At 41.2% G+C, this 26,345-nt stretch overlaps 1 protein-coding gene across 4 annotated transcripts in view; it reads left to right on the forward strand.

Annotated features, from left to right (window-relative positions):
- Positions 1-26,345, forward strand: part of pik3r3b (phosphoinositide-3-kinase, regulatory subunit 3b (gamma)) — a 192,496-nt gene that overhangs the window by 47,946 nt on the left and 118,205 nt on the right. For 2 of the 4 annotated variants that reach the window (XM_085138339.1, XM_085138342.1), the window contains exons 2-3: positions 3,289-3,363; positions 4,954-5,028. In XM_085138339.1, the coding sequence (XP_084994465.1) occupies positions 3,289-3,363; positions 4,954-5,028 (150 nt within the window). The remainder of the gene's footprint in view (positions 1-3,288; positions 3,364-4,953; positions 5,029-26,345) is intronic. The other 2 variants (XM_085138343.1, XM_085138340.1) reach the window with 1 other exon arrangement.

Genomic DNA, 26,345 nt, shown 5'->3' on the forward strand with positions numbered 1-26,345 from the left:
CAGTATAGTACAGTGGAAAATGTTTTAATGAGAGAACATCTCTGTGGATAGACCGTGTGTGTGTGTGTGTGTGTGTGTGTGTGTGTGTGTGTGTCCTTCCATCTGTCTTTCTGTCTCATTGTACTATGTGCATACTATACTGGTGCATACAGTCACGTTAATCTGCTGCAGAGCTGAAGGAATGGAGTCAGCTTCACTGTTCTCGTCTCTTCTCCTTTTGTCTTTATTTTCATCCACCAGTCTCTATTTCTTTGTCCTTTTCTTTCATCATTTTCTTCTCTTCTTCTTCCTTTCTTCTTTTTTCTACTCTTTTGTGTTTTCATTTGTCCATTTACTTTTCAGTTCTTCTCTATTTCCTTTCTTGTTTGTCCTCTTCTGATTTTTCCTCTCATCTCTCACTATCCCCTGCGTGTAATATCCACCCTGATCTGTCCTCTTGTCTTTATTGTATATTCTCTCTTTTTGTCCTCTTTGCTTTTGTCCTTATGTTTGTTATTTAATCCCTGATTCTCCTCTTCTTGGGGTTGCCCTCTTTTGTTTTTTGCTCTTTTTATCCATGTTGAATTCAGTTTTTTCAATGCTCTTCTTTTTCACTTTCCCCTCATCCTCCTATTGAGACCCCTCTTACCTTCTTCTTACTTCTACTTTCTCCTGCTTTCTCCCTTCTTCTCCTCTTTTCCATCTCGCTCTGATTTTTCTCTTTACTCATGCTCTTTACATATCTCCTCTTCTTTTTTCTTTTTTTTTTTACCTCTGTTATCACTTGTCTTTTCTCTCCTCTCTTCTATTGTCCTCTCCTCTCCTGTCCTCTGGCTGAGCTATTGTCTTTGTAATACATTTTGACAGTGACATTAATGAAAGTACTGTGCATTTAACGACCGATATCTCCGGAAATTCCTCAGCATTCTTTGTCATTGCTCACACTGACAGCCACACATGCATACACATCTGAAATAATACACTCAAATTGCCGCTCACATAAACATAATCAGTGCAGGAAATACCAGGTCTGTAAACCTGTAAACATGGTGACTAACTGTCTGTTAAGTTTTTAAATATGATTTTTTTGTGCAAGTGTGTTTGACATCATTAAAAGACAAGTGTCATTTAATTCAGCGTGACTAATACTTGGCTGTGTGTGTGCTATGATAGAACACAAGTGTGACCATCACAACAAAGGAGGGTGGGAACTGCTAAGCTAAAACGATATGGTGAGAAAGAGTATGTGGGCAGAAGAGAGCAACAAGGCATGAATTGATAGGTGAAGGAACACTTTATTAAGAGGATGAAATAGAGGGAGTGATAGGGACAAGTTAAGGAGTAGCTTGAGAAAAAGAAAGTGAGAGGGCACACAAAAAAAACAAAGTAAAGATGGAATAAAGGAGAAAAGACATTAACAGAATATTAGCAGTGTTGTGGTAGAGATGAGCCATGGGATGGCCCTGACTTCATTAGCTACACATTAAAATATTAAATATAGAGAAAATAAAATAAAACACAAAGTTACCATCATTTTATAAAATCTGCATGATCCTGTCATTTGGAATGCTTCAGTGACCTATATTTAAATTTCAAGTAGTGAAATAACAGACTATATCTGTATGCTATAAGTTCTAATTCCACTTTTATTACCCTTAATAAATAAAAGGTTTCTTTCTAAACCCATTAGTTGGTGGCTTCCTAAAAACTAACATCATGTTGTACTCAGGAAGGCTCAAAACTCGTGACTAAGACCAACAACTCATCAGGGATCTGTTTACTGAGATCAAAGAAGTTGAAATAGGTTTGTTCAGCCATGCATGTTGACTTCTGTAAACCATTAGAGGAGCCCCCCACTAGCCATTAGAAAGACTACAGGCTTAAGGAAAGTCTACATTGGCTGCACTTTTCACACCCAGAAGCTCCCTCCATCTTTTCTATACACAGCATGGGGGAAACCATAGCTTCCTTTCTTGTGCGGTAAAGGTGAAATATTTGTAGAAACCGCGTCATTAACAAAGATCTGGTGAATCACCAATAAAAACTCACCAAACTGGTGAATAAAAACAATACAAAGGGAGCTTGGAGCCATTAAGATTTTTTTAAAATGTATTGTACCCATGTACAGTATACTACAGCATACTCCCAAAAGAATTCGTGCAAGCTGCTATTATTAACTATAGTTTTATTTTCAAGTTAGGTGATCTCTGTGGGAATAAGTGTTTGAAAAAAAAATGGACTTGTGTTTCCAACACTCACAGTGGATGCACTAGGGAACACTTGAGGTTCAGTATCTTGCACAAAAATACTCTGACACACGCACAGAAGAATTGATGCATTAATCATCCGATTTGTAGGTGGACTGCTCTACCAGCACATCCCTGGATGCCCCAAATGTTGCCAATAATTTTAAAAGAATGTTCAGTTAGTTGAAAGATTTATTGGCTGCATAATAATGGATAGTATAAGAGCAGCTCCTTAAAGCTAATTTGTTCATACTCTGCTTTAGAGTACCAACACGTCTTCAGCGATTTAATTCTACTTCACCAAGATCTCAGTAAGAAGCCCTGTTTATAGACGATACCATGTTTTCTTGCTCTTTCATCAGTAATGTTAGTCATCTTTTTCATGCATATGTGCAGCATGATAAACCAACCTTTTAAAAATGTTCAGAGGTTGTCTGTACAGTGCATGCATACGCTCTGCTCTAGCTATTTATGCTGTAGTTACACATTGATATATTCATGTGTCGTGTTTAGTTTTCTTTAGTGTTTTGTATGCTAGCACTAAAAGACTACAACTTAACATGTATGTATTTATGTGCCTAAAGAAGCTGCTATTTTTCTGTGTGTGTGTGTGTGTGTGTGTGTGTGTGTGTGTGTATGTGTCACACGGTGGCATGTGAAGTTTTGACCCAAGTACGAACTCATCACTGACATTTACCAGGCCTTTATGCTGCTGTCTGTGTTTGTTTCTCTGTTATATGTGTGTGTACACATTCCCTGGAGGGCACACACATGAAAGCACACATACGCACTTGGATCCATCAGTTTAGATGGGTGGATTGCAGAAATTGAAAAGAAAAACCATGCCTCTTGTTGTCGGGCGAATCAAGTCTTCAGAAATGTTGGTTGTAGTCTTATAACAATGTTTTTCTCTTTTTTCAGTTTTTTGGCAGTAGTAAATTATTTTCCAAATTATAATCACTATGCAAATGAAATCAAAATTAGAACTAAAATTATCCTTATGTTGATGTCTGATTGTTTCAAGGCAAGAACAATGATAAAGGCTTTTATATCTCTGTCTCAGGTGTGGAGGCAGAACTTCTTTCTGAAGCAGCACCTGTGATTGTTTGGAGACTCATCGAGACCATCGAGAAACATGGTGAGAGAAAAAGCAACATCATTGTGTACTAAGTATATTCATTACCAGGTAACTACACACATTGGCATCATTATTTTGAAGCCAAACAACCGTAATTATATATATATATATATATATATATATATATATATATATATATATATATTAGGGGTGCAACAATACTCGTATCTATATTGAACCGTTCGATACAGTGCTTTCGGTTCGGTACGCATATGTATCGAACAATACAAAATTTTTGATTTACTTTATCAACTTTTCTTCTGACGATGCTGTCGGTGTTGAGCGCTCAGTGAATCTGTGTTCGACTACTCCGCCTGCCTAGGCTGCACTGTCGAGTGCAGATTCACTGAGCGCAGCACAAGCTAGCAAGACAGAAGCTAAGCTCATTGCAACATGGCAAATTGAACCTTCCCCACCCTCATTCAGATCTGGCCTTTGGAACTATCTTGATTTTCATGTGAAGCATGACCCTGATGGTAAGCATGTCATGGACAAAAGTAAAACAGTATGTCGGATGTGCCACGCAATGCTCAATTGGTGGGAACTAGTGCGTTAGTGCAGTTAGATTGTTGACGCCGTCCAGTACCCACGCACGGGCGATCCTCGGTAACTCGTTAACGGAGATTTGCAGCATTATGGCGTTAATGTCATTTTATTATTTTGTTGTTTCAGCAACATTAAATTTAAAAACTACTTTTGAGTTAAAATATATATTTATAATTTTAATAAATGACAAATTAAAAAGGCAAAAAATGAACTTTTTTTTTGTATTGAAAAATATCGAACCGTGACACCAAAGTATCGAACCGAACCGTAAATTTTGTGTATCGTTGCACCCCTAATATATATATATATATATATATATATATATATATATATATATATATATATTTATATATATATATGTGTGTGTGTGTGTGTGTGTGTATGTATATATATATATGTATATATATATAAATAATGGTAATTGCTCTTTCTTGGTAATTATATATATTAAATAAAGAAGAAAATACAATACGTCTAATTTGTACAGAGGAGTTCACATTTTGCAAAATGTACACCTAACTAAGACTCACTGCTGCACAAATTCATAACTCAGCATGTGACCACTGAGTATATTTCTGCTTCTGGGCTACAAATCCAACATGATGATTAGTGAGCTTTAAATATGCTCCGAGCCCTATTTTCAAATGTTGCAGAGAGCCAGGCTGGTTTTACTTTTCATGAGTCTAACCATGTCCTGACTCCTGCTCTGTGGTTAGAGATGTGAGATTAATCTCCATCTTTTCATTCCGTCACTTATTTAAAAATAAATCCACCTTCTCCCACATGAGAAATAATAAATATGTGTGGTATGGTTCTGTCTTCTGAGGGCAGCAGGTGAAGAATTTTATAATTCAACAGGGCTGCATGAAAAATATAACACAATTCACCACATTTAGCCTGGAGCCTGAATAGCAGACTTGATCATTTGTATAATATAATGTATATCACTGTTTCTTAGCCCAGAGGAACATCATATTTTCTGTCTGACACAGTCATTTCTCGACTGACTTCGTTCCTCTTCTTCGTCTTGTGTGTGCTGTCCAGGTCTTAATGATTCTCTGTACCAAGCCCCACCAGCATCCAGTGGACCTGTAGAGCTCCGCCAGTCTCTAGAATCAGGTACGGACCCCTTCAAAATAAGTTAAATGTTAGAGCAAAAATAATGTATAATAATGTATTCAGTAAATATTTACTGAAAGCTTTTTTTTATGACTAGAAACGTTTGAGGTTCCAGTTCAATCAAACGTCCAAGATAAGGCGGTAATGAGCTGAGTCTCAGCCTCTGAATGTGACCGATTTGTCTGAGTATTTAAGGGAAATATTGATTGGCCATTCATATCTAAATGATAGAAATATTTTAAATCATATCACAATGAAAGTGATCATTCTTTTTACATCTCGGTGTCATGAGCTGTGTACAGGCAGGAACTGTGGACCCAAGGTGCAGACACTTTGACCAGGCAGGCAGGGCAGACAGCATAGGATGAGGGAGACCACAACACAGATCGAAGAAAACACAGGGCTTAAATACACAGAGGGAGCAATCAGGGAATAGGAGACAGTGTTGAGGTAAACACAGACGACACGAGAGCTCTCGATTGACACTGCTCGTTTATTACTCATCACCACACAACTGAACACTTTTCCCTCCAAAACACAGCAACAACACTTCCTGAGAACTGGGTGTGAGGGGAGCCCTCCAGTGGTCCACCACACATGCCCCCCCCCCCCCCCCCCCTACACCCAGTAGGGTCATCCCCTAGTCCAGAACCCTTGCTTTAATTAAACGTCCAGAACGGCTGAACCGGGGAGGTGGAGAGCTGGCAGAGGGGAAATGAGCCTGAGGGCCAGGCTGGCATGGGCGGTCAGGAAAAACTGAAGATAGCTCGGGCCCCGCCAGGTGGGGGGCGCTCCCAGAGGAAGAAGCAGGGTTGTCCAGTCCAGTGGAAGGCGGGCGGCCACGGCGGGGGGCCTGAGCCGGCACCACCTGATCATCCAGAAGCACATGTGCTGGTTTAAGTCTGTCAATAGAAACAGCCTCCTGTCGACCCCCAAAATCCAAAAGGAAATGCTTCCGGCCCAGTTGAATAACCCTAAAGGGGCCGTCATACAGTGGACGCAGCGGAGGCCTATGAGCGTCATGCCTGACAAAAACAAACTGCGAAGAGTCCAACGACCTTGGAACAAAGGTGTCGTGCACACAATGGTGCACTGGGCCAGGAAGACAAAACGAGTCTGTTGGGGGACGGAGAGACAGCACAGATGGAGGGAAGCTCTCAGGCAAGAATTCCCCGGGGACCCGGAGGGGCTGACCGAGTACAAGTTCGCCGGGGAAACCCCAAGGTCTTCTTTAACCGCGCAGCGCAACCCCAGTAAAACCCATGGAAGGCGGTCAACCCAGTTGCCATCTGTGAGAGAAGCACGGAACGCGGCCTTAAGCGACCGGTGGAAACGTTCGCACATCCCGTTGGCCTGCGGGTGGTACGCAGTGGTTCGGTGGACCTAGACCCCCAGGCCGTCAGCCATGGCAGACCAAAGCTCGGAAACGAACTGGGGGCCCCTGTCTGAGGTGATGTCGGCGGGGGGACCGAAACGCGAAACCCACGTTGACAAAAATGCCCTGGCCACTGCTGCTGCTGTAGTGGACGCCAGAGGCACTGCCTCAGGCCAGCGGGTTGTGCGGTCCACTACAGTCAAAAGGTGTGTGAAACCTTGTGACCTTGGCAGAGGACCAACCAGATCCACATGCACATGATCAAAACGCCTCCCTGGAACGCGGAAGGATTCGAGGGGCGCCTGTGTGTGCCTATGGATCTTAGCACGTTGGCATGGGATGCACGCGGCTGCCCACTCTTTCACTGATTTACGAAGGCCCGGCCAAACAAACCTAGAGCTGACCAGCTTGACCGAGGCCCGGACGCCTGGATTAGAGAGAGCATGTACGGAGTCGAAAACACGACGACGCCACGAAAGGGGAACTACAGGGCGTGGATGGCTGGTGGAAACATCACAAAGCAGGCTGGGCCCGCCGTTCCACACGGGTCTGTCCTCCAATACAAGGCCCGTTTGCGCAGACCGAAGGGCAAGGACGTCCGGGTCGGCCTGTTGGTCAGCGGCCATAGCCTTGAAGTCTATGCCAACATAAACGGGAGAGACCAGCACACGGGATAGACAGTCAGCCACGCAGTTGGACTTACCAGCCACGTGCTGAATGTCAGTTGTGAACTCGGAAATGGCTGCCAACTGGCGCTGCTGACGCCCGCTCCACGGATCAGAGACCTTGGACATTGCGAATGTCAAAGGTTTATGATTGATGTATGCGGTGAAGCTCCGACCCTCGAGAAAAAAACGAAAATGCCGTGTCGCGAGGTGCAGGGCCAGCAACTCCCTGTCAAAAACGCTATATTTGTGCTCGCTGTCCCTAAGCGTGCGACTAAAAAAAGCGAGCGGTTGCCAGACACCGGAGACCCGCTGTTCTAACACTGCGCCCACCGCCACGTCCGACGCGTCGGAGGTCAACACAATCTCCGTCGACGGAAACGGGTGGGCCAGCAGGGCGGCGTGGGCCAGCAGAGCGGTGTGGGCCAGCAGGGCGGCGTGGGCCAGCAGGGCGGTGTGGGCCAGCAGGGCGGCGTGGGCCAGCAGGGCGGCGTGGGCCAGCAGGGCGGCGTGGGCCAGCAGGGCGGCGTTTGCCAGCGCGGTCTTGGCCCCAGAAAATGCCTGGATGCATTCAGGGAGCCAATCAATCGGGTCCTTAGCTGTTTTACCCTTCAAGGCAGCATAGAGAGGCTGCAGCAGGTGCGCAGCTCTGGGGAGAAAGCAGTTGTAGAAATTGACCATCCCCAAGAACTCCTGCAGCGCTTTAACAGACGCAGGACGCGGAAAAGCCGAAACGGCCCAGACCTTGTCTGGCAACGGAACCACACCGTCAGTGGAAATGCGGTGGCCCAAGAAATCCAGAACCGGCAAGCCGAACTGGCACTTGGAGGGGTTGACAATCAGGCCGTGTGCCGCCAAGCGCTGGAAAACCAGATGCAGATGGGACGCGTGCTGACTCTCAGAGCAGCTGGCCACCAATATATCGTCAAGGTACACGAAGACGAAGGGCAGCCCGCGCAAAACAGAGTCCATCAACCGCTGAAAAGTCTGGGCGGTGCCTTTCAGGCCGAACGGCATGCGCAAAAATTCAAACAGGCCGAAAGGGGTAATAACGGCAGTTTTGGGGACGTCTGCGGCGCGCACGGGAACCTGGTGATACCCCCGCACCAAGTCAATTTTAGAAAAAATCGAGGTGCCGGCGAAGTGGGCAGAAAAATCCTGGATGTGGGGAATGGGGTAACGGTCGTTCTCCGTGACATTATTCAAACTGCGAAAATCCCCACACGGCCGCCACCGACCGTCTGACTTGGGCACCATGTGTAGCTGAGAAGCCCAGGCACTATTCGAGCGCTGCACTATGCCGAGGCGCTCCATTGCGGCAAACTCTTCCCGAGCAACGGAGAGTTTTGCGGGGTCGAGGCGGCGCGCGCGTGCGAACACCGGGGGACCGACCGTCGGAATATAATGTTCAACCCCGTGCTTCGTTGCCGTGTTCGAGAAATTAGGAACAGTCAGTGAAGGGAACTCCAAGAGCAAACGCTGAAAAACATTCCCTGAAGTCACTAAATTAGCCCGATTCAGGGGCTCGATGGCGCGAGTGAAACAGGGTATCGAAGAAAAAGACAGTGCATCGTTTAAGCGTCTGTTAGCGACATCGACCAGCAGTCCGTGGGCACAAAGAAAATTGGCGCCCAAAATAGGTACAGAGCTAGCGGCAACAACAAAGTTCCATTGGAAATCCCGACCATGAAAACAAACAGTCACGAACCTTTCCCCGTACGTTGCGATGGGAGAGCCATTAGCTGCAATAAGCTGCGGTCCGCAGCCCGCTGCTAAACTGTCGGCTCCGGACGGGGGAAGGAGGCTCTTCTGGGAACCGGAGTCGACCAGGAAACGTCTCCCAGAGCGCGAGTCTTCTATGAAGAGCAGTTTTTCTTTGTCGCCAGCGGTCGCGGCCGCTACAGGGGTCCCTGTCCCAGGGTCGGAAAAGCACAAGGCGGCAGGCAGCGGCGCCCTCTGGAAGCTGGAAGCTGGAACTAGGTCGTGATCGTGGAAAGTGCGGGTAGCCAGGAGAATACGATCCGCGTCCTCAGCCAGGGAGTGATAATCCTTCGTGCCCAGAAGCGGAGAGTTGGCGAGGCCGGCTCTCACGGCCGCTGGCAGCTGTCGGAGGAAGATGTGGGCGAAGAGGAATCCCCCGTCGTCCGGTCCGAGAAAGGATAGCATGTGCTCCATCAGTTCGAGAGCCGTACCGCCACCCAGGCCTGAGAGGGAGAGGAGCTTCTCGGCTCGCTCTGCGTTGGAGAGGGCATAGCGACGAAGAAGCAGCTCCTTAAGGGCAGCGTACTTCCCTCAGGTGGGTGGGTCGCGGAGGAGAGTCAACGCACGACGGGTGGCTAGCGGGTCGAGAGAAGCCACTACATGGTGATATTTCGTGTCGTCAGCCGAGATGCCACGAAGGGCGAACTGAGCCTCCACGTGCACAAACCACAACGGGGGATCGTGAAGCCAAAAGTCCAGCAGCTCGAGCGCCACAGCAAACGTAGCTGCAGCCGGAGGCAGAGGGCTGGCGGCTGCTGATGCATCCAGAGCGGAGGCGGTGCCACCATCGGACTGCAGCATGTTCGAGTCAGGGGTCACCAATGTGGAGGTAAACACAGACGACACGAGAGCTCTCGATTGACACTGCTCGTTTATTACTCATCACCACACAACTGAACACTTTTCCCTCCAAAACACAGCAACAACACTTCCTGAGAACTGGGTGTGAGTGGAGCCCTCCAGTGGTCCACCACAACAGGAGAGAAACACAGCTGGGACAAATCAGGGCTAAGACATGGGAAGCAAAACCAAACACATTAACATAAGACACGAACCTTTAAAGTAAAACAGGAAACATAACACAGAGACAAGGACTTGACAAGGGGACACAGCTGACAGGGGAGACAGAGCAACTATGGAACACAGAGACATAAACTATAAGACAGAGAACTCTAAGAAACCAAAAAACTAGAAATGATAAATAATATCAAAATCAAAGTTCAATAATAATGTAAAACTGAAACCCCCTAACACTCAGAACCTGCAAAAATTCTCATATTGCTTCTTTGCATCCTTTCACTTACTCCCATCTTTGGCCAAAATTAACTATTGTCTCTGGGAATGGGCTTGACTACCAGTATGTCAGTGTCAAGTTGACAATTGCTGATCATATTTGGCGATGTGATGTGTGGTGATCGCCAGCTGGCACCAGAAACATGTTACCAAACAGCTGATTAGTATGAGGTTGACATGAAAAAGGTTATTGTAACCAGTGTGTCAAATGTAGCCCTTAAAACATTTTCCATTATTTTAAAAAGGGACAGTGGTCTTGATAAAAGTATCACTAAGTATCCGTATCAATAATGTTACGACCCGTCTAGGACCAGGCAATAACATGAGTGAGGCACTCGCTCCCCCCCCCCTCCCAAGACCCAAGCAGCCACAGGAAACAAATCCGTTCTTTATAATGCCATTTATTTATAAAGTGAAAAAGAGGAACAATAAAAACGGGAGTGTCAACACTTCAGGGTGAGCCAAGGTAGTGAAAATAGCCAAAATAATAAACAAAAAGAAATCTACACAAATCCCGCACCCCTGACCTAAACAAAGGTCAGGGGTGCGGGAAACAAAGTCAAAAATAAAGACAGAGTCTGACCTCCTTAACAAATCCAAAACAGGAGAAAACGGGTGATCAAAAGAAACGGCTGCTCACCCCTACCCACTCCACTTCCATAACTTTCAAGCCGCACTGCAGCCAGCGGCTGCCACACTGCTGGGTCATGAGGAGAAACGCGAGGAGCTCTCTCGCCTTAGCACTCCAGCCTCCTTTTAATGGGCGGGTCTTCCAGCTGGAACCAGTCACGTCGGGGCGGTGTATCTACGCACCAATCAGAGCAGGGCCCTGGCACAGCTGAATTAACATAAAAAGATACATCACCTGCTGTACTCCCTGTCTGTCATGGAAACTTGTCAGCACACTGTAAACCTGAAGAAGTTAGCAAAACTTAAAAAAAAATAATAATAAAGTTAATAAACGTAAAAGTTCAAGCATACAAATCTCACCTTTGTCTTCTTTTTTAATTAAGCAAAAGTCAAACAGGACCTTTGATAAATCAAAACTGTAAAAAGTCAAAAGTGCCTCATTCAGCCATTTACACTAGCACCTTTTTCGACACCGCAGTGGTTTCTATCTTATATTCACACACCAGTGAACACATCAGAGAGCAACTTGGGTTTCAGTATCTTGCCCAAGGATACTTGACCAACCGAATTAGTTGATGACCTGCTCTAGAGTATGGTCTTTTATAACATCAAACACAAAGGAGCTATTCATTTATCTATTTTGTAGAAGGAAAATCTGCCCTTTACACTTGATAGCATTTAGTACCATTTTAACATTGCTGATGATTGTGGATATTTCTTAAGAGTTCCTAATAGAAAAAAATGACCAGACGTTTCTTGCCTGTGTTCACAGCAACAACAACATCTTTGATTTCAAGGAAAATTTCATGAAAGATGTTCACACATTAAATATTCTGTTGTTTATAAACTGAGGGAAATGAAATAATTGAATTTTCGATAACTGGGGATCCTCCAAGCGCTTCTATCACAGACCTAATGGTTGGTAAAAAGATACCTATTTTATCTTTTAAGTACCTTTTTGTGCCTTTAGGGGCACAAAAGCCTGTCTCATGGGTTGTATCTTTTAAAGTATTGATGTTGTGTCCTTAGGCTGGAGTCTAATCTAGCTGTCATAGAAAGAAGACAGGGTACACCCTGGATACACTCTGACATTATTAAGTCATTAATTAATTTATCATGCAGTTATTAAACATGGGAGGAAATCCATGCAGATACAGGGAGAAGATGTGAAGTCCACACAGGAACGTGGCAGCCAAACAGGAGAATTAAATCAAATTAAATAAGGGACTCTGACCCGAAGGATGGAGAGCCAGTCCAGACCACCTGTACAGGGGTATCTGGGATCTAACAAAGTGCAAACCAGAAAATATCCTGGGCATATACAAACTGTGGCACAGTGGTTCAGTAGTTAGCACTCCTGTCTCTCCTGGTTCCAATCACAGCAGGGGCCTTTTTAAATGGAGTACATGTCCTTGCATGGGTTTCTTCCAGGTGGTACCTTTGCTTGAATTGCTTAAAATAGTGTGCTTTTTACTGCTTGATAATATATTGTATATCTACCATTCTGTATACATAAATAGCTGGTGTTCCAGTAATTATTCATATTGGTTAGATTTCTCTATATTGTAACAGTATGGGCAAAAACTGTTTTTTAAACTCTATCACAATAACCAGTTCTTTCAGGTCAGATAATTATTGAATTATTGACTTACAGGCACCTCTTTTGTTTCACTTAACACTGACTTCACACAGGTCCCTTTTCTCTTCTTGTTCCACACCTCGTAGCAATAACTGCACAAATATGGTTGCTCTATTCAGAATTGTCCTGAATGCAAACTGGTACACGTACAATGCCATGAAAAAGCATTTTGCCCCTTCCAGATTTCTTTGGTTTTTACATATTTGTCACACTTTCAGGTCATCAAACAAATTTTCTTGTTACACAAATATAACTTAAGTAAATATAAAATGCTATTTATTATGGGTAAAAAAGCTATCCAAATCTATCTGCCCCCCTTCCCAGCATTGGCAGGTGTACCAAAATTACTCCAGAGTAGAAACACAACTAATCCGGGAGATCAAAAGAGAGGAAGAGACTGAGCAAAACTGTGATCCATCTCTGACTTCTGTGGCAAAAACCTATGCTGACCAAAAAAAGAACATAAAGGCTTTTATTAGGTTTAGGGGCAATTGCCTGCTAACAATAGTTCAGTAGAGCAGATCATCTACTAGTTGGAAGGTTGGTGGTTTGATCACTGGCTGCTGTAGTCTGTATGCCAACATATCCTTGCTGAACCCCAAGTAGCTGCCCTATTTGTTCATCAGAGTGTGAATGTTAGATAGAAAAAGCATAGAAAAAAGTGCTTGTGTGAATGAGGGATGTTGTACAAAGTGCTTTGACTGCTTAAGTAGAGTAGAAGAGTACAAAATAAAAACCATCCCATCCTACACAGCGGCCATGGAGGTTTGCAAAGTTCTATTCTTTTGATAAATGGAATCATCATTTTAAAAATATTGTTTATTTACCGAGGTTACCTTCATCTAACATAAAAATGTGTTTGATGTCATGTAAGTGTGTGCAAAATGTGCTAAAATATGCCACAAATGCTTTTTCACTCTACTGTCTAAAAGCTATTCAGTTAGCAGACAAATAAGATTACAAGTGAAGCCTTCTTGTGTACTAAATTAGCAACATGAAACATTTGTTTTAGCTTGTGCACTCAATTGAAACTGAAATTATGTTTCTTATCTTTTCAAACAAAGTGTGACTCTTGCTAAAATTAAATGGGCTCTTCCTTTTGCTGTGTTGGTTAATTTTTAATCATCTGCAAGCAACATGTGGATCATCAGAAAACACAGCTCCAAAACCAGGTAAAGTCGATAGTCAGGAAAAAAGACAAAAGTTGGCCAAATTGTAGTATTTGAAGTTCAGTTTTGGTACCACCAGGGAGTGCTCTGGCTCTGTACTTTAATTTTGGGGGAAAGGGGAGGGGAGCTCACAAAATTACACTCTAGACGCCACTCTCAGTTGGAGCATGGTAAGCAGGTAGCTGGCCAGGAGGATATGAGACATTTATTCTTAGTTTTTGTTATTTATGCTTATGATAGTGGGTCAAAAACAGATATTTCATTAGTTCTTACCAGTATGGTGTGATGTTATATAAAGCTTATATAAAACTGAACTTTGCCCTAACATATGTCCACTCTCTGGCACATTTACATGGAATTATTATTGTTAAAATATTATTTTTATTATAATAACAAGAAGAATATTAAGATAATGGTTAATCGAGTGCACTCCCTCTAATTTTATATATTAGTAATATAATTTACAAAGTAAATCTTGAATGAAGATAATTCTAAAACTATTTTAAAATGTATACATGGCATTTTATGGACTGATGCAGAACTAATTTCGGTGTTTCAGTAGTTATGCTACCCGGAATCCTAAGAGGTTAGCACTAATGATGCTACATCACTACTATGTATTTTTCATCATTTGTGTTATATGTTATTGTCGTTCTAAGTCTTAAAAGAAATACTAAACACACACACACACACACACACACACACACACACACACACACACACACAGCTATAAACATAGGCTTAGGTAATACATCACACTTTCAAAAGGTTTTAAAAAGACTGAAGACATTGGATGCTGAGCCACACAACATAGTAAATGGACTGATTCTTATATAGTACTTTTGTTATTTATCCGAGAACTCAAAACACTTTACACAGCTTGCCAGATACATGTGTATAGATACATGCGCACACACCTGAAACCTGACCCTTTTTAGACCATTATCATTGGGCCAAGATATGCACATATTATTAAATTAAAGGAGCTGACATATAGGCAGAGAAATATATAACAAAGCCCTGACATGCACACCCAGATATATGTTAAAGCATAAAGGGGCTGAATGACAGAAATTGCATGCACTCTATAACTGTGTTCTGTATGATATGTGATCTAACAGAGGTGGACAGAGTTTATGGAATATAAATATATCAAAAGGTAACTTGTGGGGAGATTTGTGTTGACGTCTGAGTATGAGGTCATGTGAATAGTTATAAAGGAAGGGTTTGGATGGAATACTGAAGGGCACGTAGGGGTGGTATATGTGAGAAACAATGGAGAGAGAGTGGGAGGGAAACAAGAAAGGAAACACTGTTTTCCTCTGTGCCTCAGAATCACACACAGGAATATTTTTCTCTTTCAATTATGGTTTTGAATTACACACTCAGAAGAAATACAAGGCAAAGATAAAGAAATATAAGTATAGACTGTGTATAAGCAATCACTGTGGCTGATGTAATATCACCTGTTGGCTTGTGGAATCCACAGGGCTGGCCTGTACAACAAAGATTTGTTCCGTAGTTCTGTGAAGCAGGGTCCAAAAAGCAGAAACTACAATACCATTTTGAACATTCAAGGCATAGCAAAGAGCTAAGTTATGAAAAAATCTCATTATTAGCCTAAACCCACCAACTGCATGTCTTTGGACTGTGGAGAAAGCTATCAGAGAGAACCCATCCAGACATGGGGAGAGCATGCAAACTACATACAGAAAGGCCTTGGCCAGATGGTGGATTGAAACCCAGGACCTTTTTACTATGAGGCAACAATGCTAACCTCTGCAACACCCTGCTGCCCTATTTAAAAAAATAACATTTGACAAATAATAGGCAACAAAGTCATGTTTACTCTCATGGCAATCCAGTGTTCAACAGCCAGGAAGAAAACTGCATTTTTCCTCCTGTATCTGAGGTTTGACTTACGGACAAACTGTGGTTTGCACAGAAGTCCAAGCATAAAAACCCGCTCAGGTTCAGATCCTTGAACCCGTTCTTCTCAATCACGCCCCTCCAGGTCTCACTGTTGTTGCCCAATGAGCGTTGAAGTCTCGGTCGGTCCGCCAGGGCCTCAGCTCCTGGCCTCAGCTCCTGGCCGCAGCCCGGCACACATTGCACCCGACCCCTACTGCCTGTGGGGCCTGGCGCCTCCTGCAAGTGGTGGGCCTATCGCTACAAAGTCAAAGGTTAACCAGGAAATATGCAAGTCTTGAAGGTTATATCCAAATCCTCTATCCATGTTTGTATACTGTGTATGGTAGTACATTTATATGGTAAATGGTAAATGGACTGATTCTTATATAGCGCTTTTCTACTCTCTCAGTGTACTCAAAGCGCTCTATACAACATGCCACATTCACCCAATCACACCCATTCTCACAAGCACTTTATCTATACTTAGTGCTATCTAACTACATTCACACACATTCATGCTTCGATGGATGCATCGGAGAGCAACTTGGGGTTAGTATCTTGCCCAAGGATACTTGACATGCAGACTGGAGGAGCCAAGGATCGAACCACCAACCTTCCGATTAGTAGGTGACCTGCTCTACCTCCTGAGCTACAGCCACCCATCCATCTATACTGCAATAGACTTAGATTGCCATGATGCACTGAGCGTTTCTCCTTCTCTCACTCCTTTTCACTGACCATGTGCTTATACACTCTATTTAATTATGAGTTATTATTAATCCCTGGCTCCCTTGAGTGTGTCTTTGTCCTGTCTACCTCTTCTCATCCCCAACTGGTTGCAGCAGTTCGCTGACCCTCATGCTATTTATGCATATATAGATATATAGATTCATTCACTGTCACCAAAGTACTTGGTCGGGGGGGGGGGGGGGGGGTCATCTGATTGTTGCGGCTTCTCTGAATTATTTTAGGGTCTTTAATTTAGAACATTAAGTGGCTTTAGGAGACTTTTGTTCTGATTTGGCACTATAAAAACTAAACTGAATTGAATAACTGATAATAGTAAATAAAACCTTTGTTGGAACGGTGTTCTGATCAGTTCGTTGCAGGCAGTGAAACATCAGTCTGCAGGAAGTATATCCAAGCTGCTGAAGTACTCTGCCTTCTCTGTTCTGCATTTGTGTTGCATGTTATGGAATAATATTATGTAACAGGGAGTTGTATATTATACAGAAATTCTCACATTATTCCACAGCCTCAGATCCTGCCAACTGACATGATTGGCTGTGTGTGCTTTATTTGGTATGTTGCACGTGTACAGTATTTTCTTAGAGGAGTCAAAGTGAGCGTATAAGTGTCTGAGTTACTCTGAAAGGGTTTAGGAACATTACCTCATCAAATTGACCTGTGATTGGTACATGGCCTGGGAGTTGCCATGGTAACAGCTAGCCTTTTTTAGCAGACTGGTTCTGCCGTGCCCACACAGCGCTCAGTGAGTTGGCCCAGTAACACTGTGTGTGTGCTGGAACTTCTGTATCTGTGAGTACCAGCATGTGTTTCACACCTGAAGAGTGACAACATCTATCTATCTATCTATCTATCTATCTATCTATCGTCTGTGTACAGTGGTCGTCTCTCCACGCGTGTTCATTAAAATCATCGTTTGACCTAACCCTCCTGGATCAGTGTTGTTTCTGTGTCCCTTCTCAATATTTGAACCCGCAACACTATCTATCTATATATATATAGAGAGAGAGACTCCAGTAGCCTGCCATTGCCACCCAGGCAAATGGTACACACCAAGAGTGATGCTTGGTTGTTGGTGTACCCTGCAGTTTATTTCCTACTGCAGCTAAAACAACTTGTTTGAGATAGTGGATCAACTGAGGATTTCACTAAAAGCTATTATAAGCTGTGCAAAAGTACTTTAGAGTTTAAGAATGTTCTTTCTGTGAAAAGTATAAAAGTAGTAGCGTTTTTTTGAAAAAGGACAAGATTTTATTACAATGGCAAACATCTTTATTTTGTATGTGTACTAGTATCTCTGGTGTGAGGTCTCTGGGTATGTGTGTTTTATGCTTTTAACTGAGTTTGAAGTAGTTGCTTATGGTGATTACATGGAAGTGCTCAGATATATGCAAACGCACAAACACTGTGCAATGGCACAGAGTGGGCAGTGTCTGTTTTGGAAATGATGACTCATGTTCACTTAAACTGTTACAGAATATTCTGCTACACAGAATATAAAACAGTGTGCATGGAAGCATAGAGAGACACTGCAGATAGATGAGGACATACTACTTTGTTATCTTTGCTCACATTTTCCCATCAAATTATTTGGTTGCCTCTCACAGCAACAAGCAATCTACAACACTGGAACCCTTAAATAATATTTTCTTTTTGCATTTTTTTAGTGCTCTTCAGTCTCTCTCTGTCTTCCTTTTTGAACTTTTATGTCCTTTTTTATTCGCTCATTCATCGCCATTCCTTTTCTTCTCCCTTGTGCTTCAGTGACAGTGGCTGCTGAGTTCAGCAAAACAGAAATTAAAATTGCTCCCCTACTCCATCTCTCCATCTTTTTCTTCCATCTGCATCCTTCTATTCTTTCTGTCTCTGCTACCAGTTGTCTCCCAGTCTCTGTCCTGCTATTGGTTGGAAGTGATGTCATCATCTTCCTCTGGGGTCCGTCAGTAACCTATTGGAATCCAGTAATTTTACAGTCAGCAGCTGCACATACTCATAAACAGCTGATCAGACATTCGTTCACAGTGGATGTGTGGTGGAAACAGTCAGTCAGTTTGTCGTAAAGCATTTGGTAAAAATTGATAAAATGGTTCTTTGTCTCCAAATACAGCAAGTATTTTTAAGAATTTGCTAGAGGAACATTTTATTCCACTAACACAAATTGCATTATATATTTATTATTTTTCACCCAAGAGGGAAAACAAAGTATAGAAATATACATTCATATTTTCTTGCAGGTGTATTACTGACACTATCTTACAGCGGAAGAAATGTAAGAAATATTGTGTTCTTGAGAAATAAAGTAAGAGCCTAGAGGTGTGGTGTGCTTTTGTAGGAAAGAAAAACCTTTCAGAGACATCTAGTTACCCATCATTCTGTCATTAACCATACCCCTCACTCCCATCTTAAAAGGTATTATTGACTGGCCCACCAAAACAAACAGAATTCATAGAGTAATTTCTCTTGTCACTTCATCTTATGGTGGCAGCAGCATCTGAGCTGATCTCTATGTTCCAACCAATGACTGTATAGAGGTGTTTTACACTCATTGGTTGTAACTAGCTGTGGCTAATGCCATGACACCTCTGAAAAGGAGATACTGAGGGCTAGACCTTTACTCAAAAAATAACTATTTCAATGAACATAAAAAATAATGAAAAGGATTTTTATGTGATTAAATTGTTTTATTTTAGTATTATGCAATTCTGTTATTCAAATTTAATGTTCTTGAGTTGGACCAACGTAATTAAATAATGATGAATCAACTTATTTACTCCAGTTGAGTCCAACTTAATTTAGCTGAGTTGACCCAATCCATGCAAATGAAGTTAGTCCAACACAAATAATGCTAATAAAAAGTAATAGATTAATGTGAAAATCCTTCCCATTATTATTTTACGTTCATTTGAAGAGTTATTTTTGGAGTGTCCAATAAAATCTAGAGTCTGTTTAACATAAAACTTGAATGGCTTTATAACAACTTTCACGTAGCTGTCACTCCATCCAACTTTATCAGAGTGGCAGGGGGGCTAAAATATAACAGCCACCCAATTTCATCTTTTTGAGTGTTCCAGGAGAGATGGAAATTGCAATGCTGTACGTTTTCGCAGACAATCAAAACAATTGTGTTTGCGTAATTTGCAAAGTAAGAAAAAAAGAAATTGAATGTCAAGAGACACTATCAGACAAAACATGCTAATTCATATCTCCTATCAGAGAGCAACCATGCTGAAAAACCTTTCTCAGAGAGTGTTTATCAAAGACTGTGTTATGAAATATGTGAAAGAAAAGTACATTTATTTTGTTTAGGCTTGAACACACCTAATCACCATAATAATAGAAACGGTTGTATTATTAAATATAAAATGTTTTTGTTTTTTTAAAAACCTAAACCCCCACAATTGTTATGTTTCAAAAAAGGAATGAATGATTATTGGCCCCTGAATGATTTTCCATTAATAAAACTGGCACACTTGAAAAAAAGTCTGGATACCCCTGATATAAGCCATGACGGCCGATTTCCCAAACTTTAACCTTTATTGGCACCATATACTAATACTGTAGAAATTAGTTAGTTTCTAAATATAAATCTTTAGTGGTAGAAAGTCAGAGACAGGTAAAATTCATATTATAATTTATATTGATAGTTATCAACCTGAACAGACTTTGACTGATAGAAGATTTTAGGGCTGATGCTGATACCAAAAACTCTGATATTGCTATGGCAGCCAGTTTTCTTTATGCATGTATATTTATTTCAGGAATATGTTTTGCAACTTACTGTAAAGACAGTGACCCTTCTCCACTGTCTGCTCAGCTGTTATGCTATTCTGCTACATGTGCTGCAGACTGTGCTTTGCTTGATATACTAGTGTCATGCATCAATATCTACTATTTTTGAAAAAATGCACCCATGTCCTCTGTACTGAAATCTTTTCATGTTTTCCAGTGTAACCAGTGGGGCTTTTGGGGAGCTGACACTCACAGGGGATTGATGTTTTTGTCAGTGTTAGCTAAAATCATACTGAAATGTATCCTTCTCAGCAAATATAAATCCTAAACCAAAATGCTGCATAGCAGTTATGAGGGGATTTTTACAGTTCTGAAAAGTTAATTGGATCAATCTGTGTTTCAGCGATGGACTGTTAAGCAGCTGTCAAATCATTTTAGCAAATAGTCTACAAAGAGTTTGCACAAATTAGACTGACCATAGCTGTGGCTTTCTGATCGTGTACTCCTATGGGAGAGCTTGTTCTTGGAACCGCTCTTCTCATACTGCAGATTCCAATGCAAAGGGCACATTGTATTTTTTCCCCAGACTGCCACTGGCAATCACATTAATGTTAGTATTTGGAAAACAAAGAAAAAGGAAAATGTGCAATAGGCAAAGTGAGATGAGTAGAATCCAGAACCAAATCATTGTAACTGTGGTAAAAGCTTAAGCATTTACTGAAACGTTGAATATTTCAAGTACTTTCCCAGTTTTCCCATGGTGGAATACCCTATTAACCATATATAACATCATTTAACATCATATAAGGTAATCAGAAAACTGATCTGGATGTGATAATTATGTCCATTGTAAATAGACATATTTTTTTTTAACTCAGTATGCTGAAATGATGAAGGGGTAATGCTTCTCTTCTCTTCTGCTCACTTCTTTTCTCAGATGCTTATCTCTACCATATGTTGCCCTGTAACATGAATGACTAAAGAGATACCTGTGGCTCCACCATCTGTTGGAAACACTTACACATACAGATTTCAGTTTTCTGATCTCGGATGTTTTGGGGCAAATTAAAACCTTAAATTCTTTGCAATCTTTTTCTAAACAATTCTGAACAATTCTGTGATCACAAGAGTGCTCTTGCCGTGTTCAGGCAGGTATCAAAATAACCACCACAACTGTTCTGTATGCCAGTGTGATAGTTTTTCTACTTCTCTCTTTCTCGCTCATCCCTGTGTTTTATTCTCTGTGTCCTCCTGTTCCATCTATCTGAGCTCATGTTGTGATATCAGAGTGTGTGTGAGCAGAATTCCAAGGACACGTGGGTTGACACAGAGGTGAGCCAGTTCATAGACACGCATTCAAGGAAATTGGTAGACTTGGGGACCTAGCGGTAGTCATGGGAACTATATGATTATAAGCAAAAACATGAATTAAAATGGTTTAGACTAACATTATCACCCGAGGCACCAAACACACAACCATGTAACATACTGAAAGGGTTCCACCCAGACTGCAATCCTAAATTGGATGAGCAGAAGAAAATGGATGCATTGCTGACTGGATCATAGGGATGGGTATTGATAAGATTTTCACGATTCCGATTCCATTTTCGATTCTGTTTAACGATTCGATTCTGTATCGATTCTCTTATCAATTCTTATTTTTAAAAAAGGAGAACACTAAAGTTGATTAGCTTAGAACTTTGTTTTATATCTTCTCTTTGAACAGGATAGAAATTTAGGAGTAGCATGGCCTTACGAACCCAACAGTGAGAACTTAAGAGATCCAGCCTACGGCTCTTCAATGGGGTGTCACAGGGTCCCCAGGGAAGAAAATTGTAAATGTAAAATAATACAATAAATATTCTTCTGTAGCAAAAACAAAGTGTAACATAAATTATTCTGTAGCAATTACACAAGAATATCCAGTAATGTCCCTGCCTACAATTAAACACATTCACTTACCAAAGTGAAATCGAGGGCATCTGCTGTTGCAAATGGGTGCAAGCCTTTTACCACAAACTTAGTCACTGCTCGGTGACATTCGTCTATCCTGGCCTGAAAGGAGATGCTACCGGTAGACTGCAGCGAGAACTGCCAGCATCTGAGCCAACCAGACTCTGTCTGTCTCTCTCATCATGGTCACCTAAATGCAATGCACAGTAATGGTAGGTTATGTAAGGCAGATCGCGCTAACATAATATGCACTGTTAGTTGATTATTTACCTGTCGCATTAACGGGAGAGGACGTGCAAAGGTTACCACTGATGCTGGGTTGAGATTCACGAGTCCGGAGCGGAATTAAAAACACAACATTCATTTAAGGTCATCGCGTGTTTTGTGAGCAAATGCTTTTGCATATTCATAGTGTTTCCTCCCTTAAATGAAATATCTACTTTGCAAGTATTGCAAGTTGCCCTGTTGTCATCCGTTCTCTCATTAATTGTCCAGTGTTACCATAGCTTTTTTTTTTCAGTTCTCTGTTTATATAGAATAATATATATATATATTTTCACAAATTTAAGAACAACACAACCCAATATATACTATTAAATAAACGAATGTTTATTTTGTGTCATATCAACACTATTTCACACCATAAAACTGTAGACGGCTGGCTATATTTGTTTAAAATGGATGGCCAAAAATTTGAATATAGGAGGAATACCAGACAATAGTAAGAATAACAGTGACATAAGTTGTCTGCTTTAGGATGTTCCACCAACATTTGAGTTTAATGCTTCAGACTTGGAGTGTGAACATCTTGACATATTTCCTCACATTTGGTCTTGTTTTTCACAACAGCAGCAGAGCTTTTTGACTGCAGATGTTTACATCTGTAGCTGCATCTGGTTGTGGTGGATACTGTGGCTTCAAAGCAACACGGTTCTTTGTTCCAACCTTCTAGTTGATTGTGGTCGTTGACCACAGCCAAACAGATTGTTTGCGACATGCAGACTACACACAATATAAGACCTATGTCATTGACCTGGAGGGTTTACACTGTGGCTCCAGCAGATCCCAGGAGCATCATTGGAGATCTCTGTCCAGATGAGTGCATATATGTGTGTGTGTGTGTGTGTGTGTGTGTGTGTGTGTGTGTGTGTGTGTGTATACATATATAAGCATATGTACCATGTGCAGAAGGTAGGAAGCACATGGTAAACTTGTATTCTAAATAAAAAGCACTTTTTACTTGAATACAAATTACTTTGAGGAGGAAAAATTTAGTTTATAGGCTGTAAAGGCAAATATACATTAAAAAACAAACACTAAACCCAAGTGATCTGCAAGTCCATTAAAATAAGCAATAAAGTTTAAAGCAGGAATATTTCAGCAGCAGCAGTTACAGTCTCTTTAATGGCTTTTTTAAATATTCAGTTTTTCCGCAGTGATCTTGCAGTACTTTCATGTATTTAGTGGCATTAAATCTGTCATCTGAAAATTAAACTTGTAAAAACATACAATGCAATACACTTTATAACAAATACAACTCATAATATAGAGATATTACTTTCTGTAATACATACAGTACCAGCTTTCCAGACTCAATTTCTTTAACTAGCAAGCTGGGAACATTGTTGAATTTCTTCTAAAAGAAATTCATTCCATAGCTCTTTAACTCCTGGAAGTTACACTGTAAGCATCAGGGCAGTTTAGGCCCCCAGAACATCCTGGGGCATAAATAAGATCTGGGTCCGTGTAGATCGCTCTCACTTTTTGTGTCACAGAAAATGCAACATTAATATTTCCCCACAGCCAACAAATCCACTGAACAGACAAAAACCAGCTACAATGTTAACTGCTCCCACAAACCAGTCAGTGGTTGTAGGCATGGTTTGTGCCTGGTATGTTTATGCTATAGAAGTCAGTTGTTAGTTGTCACACATGCACTGGATGAAATTATGCCTCATTACCACGCACTGGATATACTGCTGCCAAAAGCTTTCAGGGATACATACAGTGTATATTAATGGGTTACTGAACATAGTGCCTTACAGATGTATGTTTGTGTATTATTTGCTGACTATATATGTTAAAGCTCTTTTTTCACTGTGCACCAAAGCATTAAGTGGAGCAGAACAGTCTACTAGAAAACCTAACTATTGGTCGTCAAACTAACACTTTGTTATTCTTTGCTCCACTTTAAAACTGATCTAAAACCAAGACTCTTCTGTAATCAATGAAACTGGCTACATAGGTGCTTTCTGCCATAAACAAACCAACAAATCAATAAGTCAAATGAACAAAAAACTACAAGATGAAAATATTAACAGATATAAAAGCTAGAACATATTTTCTTCATGTCAGATACAAAAATTAAAGAGAAATATATTACACACAATGTGTAATATGTATAGCTATTGCATCCACATAGACAATATAATTTAATATAACATATAATAATATAATATAACGGTGATGAGTGAGTGGTGATAAGTAATATTGTAAGGAAAATATATTGTGGTTTTCTGGTATATATTTCCACCATATAAGTGTTAGTAACCAGAAAACAAATAATTTATATGTTGAATTTTTTTAGTTTTAAAATATTGCATGATCATGTTTAAGGAAACGTCTAGGAACAAAAAAATGTTAAACTCATTAGATTCTGTAGGTGTGTACATGGTGGAATTGGCCCTTATGGTAAGTGCCTTCTTAGCTTAGGATTACTGTTGTTCATTTATTTGCTTATTGAACTAGATTTGTTTTCCAGGCATTTTAACTTAAGGAAACATTTTAAGTTTTTACTGCACAGCAGTGTTTTTTTTATTCATGTGTGTTATGCTCAGTTAATTATTGTTTAAGATTTGTGATGATGATTAGTGGTGAAAAAGCTGAGTTACTGAGATTGAGGGTCCTGACACATCTAATCATCTGCACTGGTATCAAGCGACAATTCTGCAAATACTGCTCTTCTAGCATTTCTCTGTCTCCAGGCTTGGTGGGGTTGTTCTCATATTGTTTACCTGCCACCAAGAGTATACCTTGGATGGGTTCAGTGGAGAACATTTTGTTTATTCGCCTGGCTTCTATCTCTCTATAAGAGACTCACCAAGGCTGTAAGTCTTTGCTTTTTAGGCACCCCTTTCTTTATCACACCTTTCTGCAGCTTGATAGTTGGCTAACTTCCTTCGCGCTGTCTTGATCTTGGCCTTCCCCTTCTCCATGGAAGGTATACTGGTCCTTGTAGCTGTTCATCTTATAGCCAAGCTTCTCTGTGATCACTGCTGCTGTGGTATAGATCAGCTGGTTTCCGTGACGGTCCCAGTAGTTATTGTCCATAATGCTGCATTTGCATTTTTTAGTAGACCTCTTTTCTGTTTATTGTTGCTTTTTGTTTCTTTGTTTTATTTGTTTATTTTTTACCACTACTGAGATATCTTCATAGAGTATATTTTCTGCAGTTGTACCACCTGCTTCATACAAACAGGTCATACAAGCAAGAAGACAGTGGACAAAATGTGCACGTTGCAATAGGTGCGAGTCCGCTGCTTGCTTAAAATTCAAACCAAAAACCTACGTCTAAGCTTGAGGAGTTGATACTGCTAGAGACTCACTAGAAAGATAGTTGGATAATTCTGCGACTGCCACAGCATTGAACCAGGTAGTACAGGAAAACAAGATGGGGCAAGCTAGCTTCTTTTTCAAAAGCTGGCTTATATAGCTTTCAAAATCTTCAAAATAAAAGAAAGGGGATTGTTCACTAGTAACGTATGACAGATGATTTTGCTCTCTTTGATCAATAAAATCAATTAAATAAAATTTAAAATAAAAATGCTAAAAAAAAGAGCTCTCAACTATACCCAGAGGCACATGTAGCCTCCTTACCTGCTTACCTTCGTAACTATAGGGAATAGGATACATATTGTCATATTATCTCTGAAACTGATACATTAACTTGTGTAAATAGTGTAATCTGTATCAGTTATATTAGGTGTGAGAAGAAGTGCTGACTGTTGCAATGGTAATCTGTAAATATTTGAATGCTTTGCCACATTTCTAGTTTATCAAGAACTGTACTGTTTTGAGTGGCAGCCCTCTTTCAAAATGGCATTGACTTAAATGAGAATCTTTTTTGCACTTCAATTGTTTGACAGCTAATTCTACCTTGCTTTGTCTCTAAGTCTCTGCTCTTACACCACAGTGCCTTCTATCTCTCATTCTGACACATTCACACTCCAATCAGTGTATCCAGTTAGTAGATGACCTGCTGTACTTCCTGAGCTACAGCCACCAAATGAATACTTTTCTTGTGCATGACATTAAAGCAAAGCCTTACCCAATTAACTTATACTGCTGTAAGCTTGCATGAGTCTGAGATTGTTTTTGGCCTTCAAATTTCCTTTGACTCTGCTGCAAGTTCAGAGTGTATTTTTGTTCTCTGTCAGTTCTAAATG

This window comes from Neolamprologus multifasciatus, chromosome 17 (assembly GCF_963576455.1).
Source record: "Neolamprologus multifasciatus chromosome 17, fNeoMul1.2, whole genome shotgun sequence".
NCBI classification, from domain to species: domain Eukaryota; kingdom Metazoa; phylum Chordata; class Actinopteri; order Cichliformes; family Cichlidae; genus Neolamprologus; species Neolamprologus multifasciatus.